This window comes from Nomascus leucogenys, chromosome 11 (assembly GCF_006542625.1).
Source record: "Nomascus leucogenys isolate Asia chromosome 11, Asia_NLE_v1, whole genome shotgun sequence".
Lineage (NCBI taxonomy): Eukaryota > Metazoa > Chordata > Mammalia > Primates > Hylobatidae > Nomascus > Nomascus leucogenys.
In genome coordinates, this window is record NC_044391.1 from 54,989,917 (window position 1) to 55,000,859 (window position 10,943).

Below are 10,943 nucleotides of genomic sequence, written 5' to 3' on the forward strand. Positions count from 1 at the left end.
ACCTCCGAATTAATCAGAAACTAACTTAACAAATTTTCATTGGAGGCTTGTTTTTTGTCAGTTGTTGGAATTACAGAGCTAAGTAGAGCATGGTTTCTATCACCAAGACTGTTTGTTTGGTTAGGCTGACACACGTGTAAAAAAATAAATTATTAAAATTCCATAGTCGGCCGGGCACAGTGGCTCATGCCTATAATCCCAGCAACTGGGGAGGCCAAGGCGGGCATATCACGAGGTCAGGAGTTCAAGACTAGTCTGGCCAATATGGTGAAATCCCATCTCTACTAAAAATACAAAAATTAGCCAGACGTGATGGCGGGTGCCTGTAATCCCACCTACTCAGGAGGCTGAGGCAGAAGAATCACTTGAACCTGGGAGGTGGAGGTTTCAGTGAGCCGAGATCGCACCACTGCACTCCAGCCTGGGCGACAGAGTGAGACTCCATCTAAAAAAAAATTCCATAGTCTTGCTGTAACAGAGTTATGTACACACAGCTGTTGAAACGGAAAAGAGACCTAGGTAGGTGGCTCACACCTATAATCCCAGTGACTCATGAGGCTGAGGTGGGAGGATTGCTTAAGGCCAGGAGTTTGAGATCAGCCTGGGCAACATAGTGAGATCCCATCTGGACATAAAAAAGGAAAAAACAAGAAAAGAAAAGGATGTGACTTAACTGCAGGGTCCCTGAGGAAGGTTTCACAGAGCAGTCTCACGCTAGCGCCAGAGGGTCACTTTCCCTCCCCATCTTCTTCAAATACAGAAAACTTTGAGAAATCTTACAAGTTGGGAGAACAGCAGTTGCAACTCTGGAGTCTAGGAGGACTAATGCCAGTCAGTCATGTTCTCGGCTAGCCAATCTAAGATACCCATCAGGAGTGGGAGAGTGGTTAGTATCCTTGGAGTAGGCTCCAGATCCAGAAACAAATGAGCTTTATTCTCTGAAAATGAAAAGTGTCCTTAATAGTTTACAGCTCTGGTTAGGGTATGGAAAGATTGTTTCTTATCCCAATGCATAGTACATAATTCCTTCCATCCTCTTCTAGTACCCCACAAACTCAAACACTGGGTAAAAGTACAAATTATCTGGCTAGGTTTACAGGAGAATGTACCATTTTCTTTTGTTTGTTTCTTTTTTTTTTTTTTTTGAGACGGAGTCTCGCTCTTTCACCCAGGCTGGAGTGCAGTGGCGCAGTGCAGTGGCGCAGTGCAGTGGCGCGATCTCGGCTCACTTCAGGCCCTGCCCCCCGGGGTTCACACCATTCTCCTGCCTCAGCCTCCCGCGTAGCTGGGACTACAGGCCCCTGCCACCTCGCCCGGCTAATTTTTTTTCTTTGTATTTTTAGTAGAGACGGGGTTTCACCGTGTTAGCCAGGATGGTCTCGATCTCCTGACCTCGTGATCCGCCCGCCTCGGCCTCCCAAAGTGCTGGGATTACAGGCGTGAGCCACCGCGCCCGGCCTTTCTTTTGTTTCTTATTTGGAGATAGGTAGTATAGGAACAGAAAATTTTCTTTTTACAAAGCAGGTACATTAAATGATTTTTGGCCAGGAGGTGCCAGCCACCAGGAAGGCCCTAAAGAGTTCACTGTGGTGCAAGACACAGAAGAGCATGATCCACTGCTCTGATGCAACCCCCTTGGGTCCTTGGCAAATCTAGATTCATTTAGTTGGTCAATATTAATTCGGCACCAACTGTGTGTAGAGAATTGTGTTTGCAGTTGAGGAAGACAGAGAGCATTTAAAATTGATATTAACTTGGTTGGCATTGGGGAGTTGGTATCAGAATGATGCAAAATATATACATTCACACCACATAAAGCATTTATTTATAAAGGCTTATTTAGAAACACTTTAGGTGGTATGAATGTGTATATTTGTACCTGCACACATTAGCAGGTACAAAAGATCATATAATCTTAATATTTTATTTTTCATTTTCTTTATTTATTTTATTTTTTTGAGATGGAGTCTCGCTGTCACCCAGGCTGGAGTGAAATGGCCTGTGAGCCACCGTGCCCAGCCATTTTTATTTTTATTTTTTTAGAAATAGGTCTCTCTCTAGTCACCCAGGCCAGGATGCAGTGGCATGATCATAGCTCACTGTAACCTCGAACTCCTGGACTCAAGTGATCCTCCCGCCTCAGCCTCCCAAGTAACAAGGACTATAGGCACATGCCGCCATGCCTAGCTGGCATTACAGGCGCACACCACCACTCCTGCCTAATTTTTGTGTGTGGTTTTTTTTTTTTTTTTGAGACGGTGTCTTGCACTGTCGCCCAGGTTGGAGTGCAATGGCACGATCTTGGCTCACTGCAACCTCCACCTCCCGGGTTCACACGATTCTCCTGCCTCAGCCTCCCGAGTAGCTAGGATTACAGGCGCACACCACCACACCCGGCTAACTTTTTGTATTTTTAGTAGAGACAGGGTTTCACTATGTTGGCCGGGCTGGTCTCGAACCTCTGACCTCGTGATCTGCCCACCTCGGCCTCCCAAAGTGCTGGGATTACAGGCTTGAGCCACTGCGCCTGGCCTTGTCTTTTTAATAGAGACAGGGTTTCACCATGTTGGCTAGGCTGGTCTAGAATGGCTGGTGCAGAACTCCTGACCTCAGGTGATTTGCCCACCTCTTCCCAAAGTGCTGAGATTATAGGCGTGAGCCACCACGGCCTTTTTGTTTGTTTGTTTGTTTTGTTTTGTTTTTTTGAGATGGAGTCTCACTCTGTTGCCCAGGCTGGAGTGCAGTGATGCAGTCTCAGGTCACCACAACCTCTGCCTCCTGAGTTCAAGCGATTCTCCTGCCTCAGCCTCCCCAGTAGCTGGGACTACAGGTGCACACCACCACGCCTGGCTAATTTTTGTTTTTTGTTTTTTTTTTGTTTTTGTTTTTGTTTTTTTTTGAGATGGAGTCTTGCTCCGTTGCCCAGGCTGGAGTGCAGTGGCGTGATCTCAGCTGATTGCAAGCTCCGCCTCCCTGGTTCAAGCGATTCTCCTGCCTCAGCCTCCTGAGTAGCTGGGACTACAGGCACCCACCACCATGCCTGGCTAATTTTTTGTATTTTTAGTAGAGTCGGGGTTTCACCATGTTAGCCAGGATTGTCTTGATCTCCTGACCTCGTGATCCACCTACCTCGGCCTCCCAAAGTGCTGGGATTACAGGCGTGAGCCACTGCGCCTGGCCTTGTTTTTTTTGTTTTGTCTTGTCTTGTTTTGTTTTGTTTTGTTTTGAGACAGAGGCTCACTCTGTCTCCCAGGCTGGAGTGCAGTGGAGGGATCTCTGCTCACTGCAAGCTCCGCCTCCCGGGTTGACGCCATTCTCCTGCCTCAGCCTCCCGAGTAGCTGGGACTACAGGCGCCCGCCACCACGCCCAGCTAATTTTTTCTATTTTTAGTAGAGACAGGGTTTCACTGTGTTAGCCAGGATGGTCTCGATCTCTTGACCTCGTGATCTGCCCACCTCGGCCTCCCAAAGTGCTGGGATTACAGGCGTGAGCCACCGCGCCCGTCCAGGCCTTGTGTTTTTAATAGAGACAGGGTTTCACTCTGTTGGCCAGGCTGATCTCAAACTCCCGACCTTGTGATCTGCCTGCCTCGGCCTCACAAAGTGCTGGGGATTATAGGAGTGAGCCATGGTGCCCAGCCTTCTTGAGCTTTTAAGGAGTTTTTTTACATATACCTTAAGAGGATGATCTTCTGCACGAACATTTCTTCTATAATAATTTCCATTAGGCCAGGCGCAGTGGCTCACGCTTGTAATCCCAGCACTTTGGGAGGCCGAGGCGGGCAGATCACGAGGTCAGGAGATCGAGACCACGGTGAAACCCCGTCTCTACTAAAAATACAAAAAATTAGCCGGGCGTGGTGGCGGGCGCCTGTAGTCCCAGCTACTCGGAGAGGCTGAGGCAGGAGAATGGCGTGAACCCGGGAGGCGGAGCTTGCAGTGAGCCGAGATCGCGCCACTGCACTCCAGCCTGGGTGACACAGCGAGACTCCGTCTCAAAAAAAAAATAATAATAATAATTTCCATTAACTCTAGGTGAATAGTGTAATCTCTTGAGTTGAAAGAGTTTAATTAGCTTCTAGGCCTCTAATTGACTTAAGATCACTCAGAACAAGGAGATTGATTGCTCTGATGCAACCAGCTGTTTAATTGTGAAGTAGCCTTAAGCTGTTGAATTTAGTCAAATTTGTGAAGTAGCTGACAGATCAAGTTTTGCTAGTAGGCCAGGCATGAGGACTCATGCTTGTAATCCCAGCACTTTGGGAGGCCACGGCAGGCAGATCACTTGAGGTCAGGAGTTCAAGACCAGTCTGGCCAACATGGCAAACCCCATCTCTACAAAAAAATACAAAAATTAGCTGGGCGTTGTGGTGCACACCTGTAATCCCAACTGCTCGGGAGGCTGAGGTAGGAGAATCGCTTGAACCTAGGAGGCATAGGTTGCAGTGAGCCAAGATAACACCACTGCACTCCAGCCTGGGTGAGGATAAACCAAAAATATATGCTTTTTATTTACCAACTTTTTTTTTTTTTTTTTTTTTTTGAGACAGAGTCTTGCTGTGTCGCTCAGGCTGCAGTGCAGTGGCACGACCTCGGCTCACTGCAACCTCCGCCTCCCAGGTTAAAGCAATTTTCCTGCCTTGGCCTCCCGAGTAGCTGGGACCACAGGCGCACGCCACCATGCCCATCTAATTTTTGTATTTTTAGTAGAGATGGGGTTTTGCCTTGTCGGCCAGGATGGTCTCGATCTGTTGACCTCGTGATCCGCGCGCCTCAGCCTCCCAAAGTTCTGGGATTACAGGCGTGAGCCACCGTGCTTTGCCTGTTTATCAGCTTTTTAAAAAGTGGCATGGGCTGGGTGCAGTGGCTCACGCCTGTAATCTCAACACTTTGGGAGGCCGAAGAGGGTGGATAACCTGCGGTCAGGAGTTCGAGACCGACCTGGCCAATATGGTGAAACCCCATCTCTACTAAAGATACAAAAAATTAGCCAGGCATGGTGGCGCACGCCTGTAATCCCAGCTACTCAGAAGGCCAAGGCACAAGAATCGCTTGAACCCTGGAGGCGGAGGTTGCAGTGAGCTGAGATCGCGCCATTGCACTCCAGCCTGGGCGACAGGGTAAGACTCCGTCTCAAAAAATAAAAGTGGCATGAGTTAATAACGTAAGCTAGGTAATGCTTCTTGGCTACATGGGTGACCTTGTGCAAGTTAACTTAGCTAAGCCCCAATTTCCTCATCTATAAAAAGAGGTATATGTTACCTTACAGGATTATTGTAAGAAAAGAAAAAGTAATACTGCAAATAATATAACTAGCACAGTACCTGTTGCATAGTAAGTGCTTAAAGAATGGAAGCCTCGGCCAGGTGCGGTGGCTCGCTCCTGTAATCCCAGAACTTTGAGGGGCCAATGCGGGCAGATCACCTGAGGTCGGGAGTTCAAGACTAGCCTGACCAACATGGTGAAACCCCCCTCTACTAAAAATACAAAATTAAGCCAGGCATGGTGATGCATCCTGTAATCTCAGCTACTCAGGAGGCTGAGGCAGGAGAATGGCATGAACCCGGGAGGCAGAGCTTGCAGTAAGCCGAGATCGCGCCACTGCACTCCAGCCTGGGTAACAGAGCGAGAATCCATCTCAAAAAAACAAAAAAGAATGGAAGCCTTTGTTATTAAACAACAGTTGAATATCACTGTTTGATCCTTGGCACATACAGTGAATTTTCTTTGAAAGATGGAACATAGAATTCATTATTAAAACCTAGTGTCTTTTTTTTTATTTTTTGAGATGGAGTCTCACTCTGTCACCCAGGCTGGAGTGCAGTGGCACGATCTCGGCTCACTGCAAGCTCCACCTCCCGGATTCATGCCATTCTCCTGCCTCAACCTCCCGAGTAGCTGGGACTACAGGCGCCTGCCACCACACCCGGCTAATTTTTTGTATTTTTAGTAGAGACGGGGTTTCACCGTGTTAGCCAGGATAGTCTCGATCTCCTGACCTCGTGATCTGCCCGCCTCGGCCTCTGAAAGTGCTGGGATTACAGGCATGAGCCACCGTGCCCAACCCCTTTTTTTTTTTTTTTTTTTAAGTCAGAGTCTCACTCTGTGGTCCAGGCTGGAGTGCAGTGGCACAATCTCGGCTCACTGCAACCTCCACCTCCCGGGTTCAGGCAATTCTCCTGCCTCAGCCTCCCGAGTAGCTGGGATTATAGGCGCCTACCCACACCACGCCTGGCTGATTTTTTGTATTTTTAGAAGAGACCAGGTTTCACCATGTTGGCCAGGCTGGTCTTGAACTCCTGACCTCAAATGATCTGCCAGCCTCAGCCTCCCAAAGTGCTGGCATTATAGGCATGAGCTGCCGTGCCTGGCTGTAAAACCTAGTGTCTTAACACATTGAACGTCAAGTCATGGTGTAGTGAAAAAGATCATGATTAAACATATCAGAGGGCCAGCCATGGTGGCTCACACCTGTAATCCCAGTACTTTGGGAGGCCAAGGCAGGCAGATCACCTGAGGTCGGGAGTTTCTAGACTAGCCTAACCAACATAGAGAAACCCCGTCTCTACTAAAAATACAAAATTAGCCGGGCATGGTGGCACATGCCTGTAATCCCAGCTACTCAGGAGGCTGAGGCAAGAGAATCACTTGAACTTGGGAGGCGGAGGTTGCAGTGAGCTAAGATTGCACCATTGCACTCCAGCCTGGGCAATGAGAGTGAAACTCTGTCTCAAAAAACCATATCAGAGTTCAAACTTGACTTTGGCATTTAACCTAATACTATGAGCCTTAGTTTGCTCATCTTTAAAATGGCAGTCATTATATACTTTGTAGTAGTAAGCGTTGGGAATAATGTTTTAGTGTACATTAGATGGTATTACAAATCACTTAGTGCCTGGGTCATAATAGTTATTCGGTGAAATGGTTATGATTGTTATTCTCTACTTTCAAACACACTCAATATATAACAACCCATCATATAACTAACCATCAACCCAAATAGCCCCAATTCATGGAGGACAGACAATATCCCTGCCTAATTCTTCTTTACTGATAATTCCTTTTTTTTCTCCATCTTGCTCCCCTTCTGTCAGTTGATTTATGAAGACTCTATGGATCTAATCGCAAAGCTACCTTGTGTTGCAGCAAAGATCTACCGAAATCTCTACAGAGAAGGCAGCAGTATTGGGGCCATTGACTCTAACCTGGACTGGTCTCACAATTTCACCAACATGTTAGGCTATACTGATCATCAGTTCACTGAGCTCATGCGCCTGTACCTCACCATCCACAGGTAAGCTAGACCTAGCAAGCATAGCCACTAGGTGCCTCAATTGGTGGGAAATTTTTTTAAAAGCTCCTTTATGTTCTCATCTTCTGAGAACAGGTGATAGGCAGCAAGAAGACAGAAACGTGGCATAAAGGATGATACAAGGCAAGAAAGGGGTCTAGTAAGCAAGGTCAGGAGGCCTAAAGAAATTACTGTAACCATGCTAAGAACAAGATGGTGCTTCTGGCTGGGAAAAGGTACTAGCTGCTCACATTAGATGGTCCTTCAGCTTTCCAGGAGCTCCCTCTTTGGGGCCATTGCTATTAAAGCTAGGTTGGAGTCATGGAGCAGAGCATATAGGCATCATCAACCAGTAACCTCTCCAGCTCTGTGGATGAGTGAACAAAAGCTGGTAATGAGATTAGGATGCTTTTTTGGTTTTTTTTTTTAGATGGAGTCTTGCTCTGTCGCCAGGTTGGGGTGCAGTGGTGCAGTCTTGGCTCACTGTAACCTGCACCTCCAGGTTCAAGTGATTCTGCTGCCTCGGCCTCCCAAGTAGCTGGGACTACAGGTGTGTGCCACCATGCCCAGCTAATTTTTGTTATTTTTAGCAGAGATGGGGTTTTACCATGTTGGCCAGGTTGGTCTTGATCTCTTTTTTTTTTTTTTTTTTTTTTTTTTTTTGAGACGGAGTCTCGCTCTCTCACCCTCTCACCCAGGCTGGAGTGCAGTGGCGCGATCTCGGCTCACTGCAAGCTCCGCCTCCCGGGTTCACGCCATTCTCCTGCCTCAGCCTCTCTGAGTAGCTGGGACTACAGGCGCCCGCCACCACGCCCGGCTAATTTTTTGTATTTTTAGTAGAGATGCGGTTTCACTGTGGTCTCGATCTCCTGACCTCGTGGTCCACCCACCTCGGCCTCCCAAAGTGCTGGGATTACAAGCATGAGCCACCGCGCCCGGCCGGTCTTGATCTCTTGACCTCATGATCCACCCGCCTTGGCCTCCCAAAGTGCTAGGATTATAGGCGTGAGCCACTGTGCCTGGCCAATATTAGGATATCTTTTACAAGAGTTTAGGTATAACTGACTGGCTATAGGCTGGCATGAGCCCATAACTAGGCTAGTAAGTGGCAAATAAGAGAACAGCAAGGTTTCCATAATCTGCTCTTTCTTTCTCCCCTTGGCTCTCCCTTCTTACTTCCCCACAGTGACCATGAGGGCGGCAATGTAAGTGCCCATACCAGCCACTTGGTGGGCAGTGCCCTTTCAGACCCTTACCTGTCCTTTGCAGCAGCCATGAACGGGCTGGCAGGGCCTCTCCATGGCCTGGCAAATCAGGTAAGACTATTCTTTTTATTTTCCTGATACATGTTTTCCTTACCCCATGCTTTGTTTCTGATCTTGCCATTCTCTTCTGGCATATGTATTAACATTCCCTTTTTTCCCAAACCTTACCCATAGGAAGTGCTTGTCTGGCTAACACAGCTGCAGAAGGAAGTTGGCAAAGATGTGTCAGATGAGAAGTTACGAGACTACATCTGGAACACACTCAACTCGGGACGGGTAAGCAGAGATGCTTAACAACTGGGAAAGAAACCAAGACCCAAGTTCTGCAATTTGGAAGAATTAATAAGAAAAGAATGAAAGATGTCCCTAAATTAGAGATTTTTTTTTTCTTCATTTATCTACCTTGAAGAATTTAGAAAAGAATTTCTAGGTGGGTACAATGGCATGCACCTGTAGTCCCACCTACTTGGGAGGCTGAGGCAAGAGGATTGCTTGAGGCCAGGAGTTTAAGGCTGCAGTGTGCTAAGATCGCTCCTGTGAATAGCCACTACACTCCAGCCAGGACAACACAGCAAGACCCCGTTCTCTAAAAAACAATTTTAAATAGGTTGAGTGTGGTGGCTCACGCTTATAATCTTAGCACTTTGGGAGTACAGGGTGAGTGGATCACTTGAGCCCGGGAGTTTGAGACCAGCCTGAGCAACATAGACCCTATCTTTTTTTTTTTTTTTTTTTTTTTTTTTTTTTTTTTTTTTTTTTTAAGACAGAGTCTTGCTCTTGTTGCCCAGGTTAGAATGCAGTGGCGCAACCTCAGCTCACTGCAACCTCCGCCTCTCAGGTTCAAGCGATTCTCCTGACTCACTCTCTGGAATAGCTGGGATTACAGGCATGCGCCACCATGCCCAGCTAATTTTGTATTTTTAGTAGAGACAGGGTTTCTCCGAGTTGGTCAGTTGGTCAGGCTAGTCTAGAACTCCCAACCTCAGGTGATCTGCCCACCTCGGCCTCCCAAAGTGCTGGGATTACAGGCATGAGCCACCGCACCCAGCCAGACCCCATCTTTGCCAAAAAAAAAAAAAGCCAGGTGTGTTGCTGTGCCCCTGTGGTCCCAGCTACTCTGGAGGCTGAAGTGGGAGGATTGCCTGAGCCTGGGAGGTCGAGGCTGCCGTGAGATGTGATCATGCCACTGCACTCCAGCCTGGGTGACAGAGTGAGATCCTGTCTCAAAAAATAAAAGAATTTCTACTGAGAATATTATCTTTTTTCCTCACTCTTTACAGGTTGTTCCAGGCTATGGCCATGCAGTACTAAGGAAGACTGATCCACGATATACCTGTCAGCGAGAGTTTGCTCTGAAACACCTGCCTAATGACCCCATGTTTAAGTTGGTTGCTCAGCTATACAAGATTGTGCCTAATGTCCTCTTAGAGCAGGGTAAGGCCAAGAATCCTTGGCCCAATGTAGATGCTCACAGTGGGGTGCTGCTCCAGGTAAGTCCTCCTTTCCCTCTTTTCCCTCTAATTTTTACCAAACCCTATTGTTATCTGCCATGCACAAAGTCAATTAACTCCTAGTCAGAGCAAGGACTTCCCTCACAGAGCATTTTGATAAAGTTGACTATGAGAGGGTTGGGGGTTGGGGTTGCTCTGTTTTCAGAATCCCAATTGCTATACTTTTCTCAGTGTCATTTCTATTTAAGGTTGACTGGGCTAAGTCCTTGGAGAAAACCGGAAAATTGAGCTTTTAAGGTTTCTATCACCCAAGACTTGTACATGCCACTGCCTCTGCCTTAAACAAAATATTTTTCTCTTCTACCTTACAGTATTATGGCATGACGGAGATGAATTACTACACGGTCCTGTTTGGGGTGTCACGAGCATTGGGTGTACTGGCACAGCTCATCTGGAGCCGAGCCTTAGGCTTCCCTCTAGAAAGGCCCAAGTCCATGAGCACAGAGGGTCTGATGAAGTTTGTGGACTCTAAGTCAGGGTAAAACTGGAGACTGGGGGAAAGTGACTACCAGAAAGTGAGGAAGCCTAAATAAAAAGTATACTTTTGTTTCAGGGGGCCTTTAAAGACTTAAGGTTAAATTATATCTGAGGCACTGATATGTTTGAGGTTAAAATATTAATTAAGACTTTAAAAGATGAAAAATGGTCCCTTCCCTAATAAGCTCCCTTCCCCTGCCTGGTATGAGTTGCCCATCATAGGCATGGTCCTGGAGGATGACCAGGACTAATGCATGTGGTATGAGTAGGTTTGGCACCCTCACTATCTCTAGAGTGAGAATCTGGCTTCTGTTTCCATGGGTCAAAGCCGGTTGCAGAGAATCTGCAGTCACCTTGGAGCTTTAGCTTCTTCTCTGCCAAGCCCTCAATAAGCCAGCA

At 47.3% G+C, this 10,943-nt stretch overlaps 1 protein-coding gene across 5 annotated transcripts in view; it reads left to right on the forward strand.

The window, feature by feature from the left end:
- The window catches only part of CS (citrate synthase), a 29,152-nt gene extending 18,311 nt beyond the window's left edge, over positions 1-10,841 (forward strand). For all 5 annotated transcript variants that reach the window (XM_030822436.1, XM_030822437.1, XM_030822438.1 and 2 more), the window contains 5 exons: positions 7,095-7,294; positions 8,478-8,607; positions 8,731-8,832; positions 9,837-10,046; positions 10,379-10,841. In XM_030822436.1, coding sequence (XP_030678296.1) covers positions 7,095-7,294; positions 8,478-8,607; positions 8,731-8,832; positions 9,837-10,046; positions 10,379-10,549 — 813 coding nt within the window. In that variant the 3' untranslated portion in view covers positions 10,550-10,841. The remainder of the gene's footprint in view (positions 1-7,094; positions 7,295-8,477; positions 8,608-8,730; positions 8,833-9,836; positions 10,047-10,378) is intronic.
- The last annotated feature ends 102 nt before the right edge of the window (positions 10,842-10,943 follow it).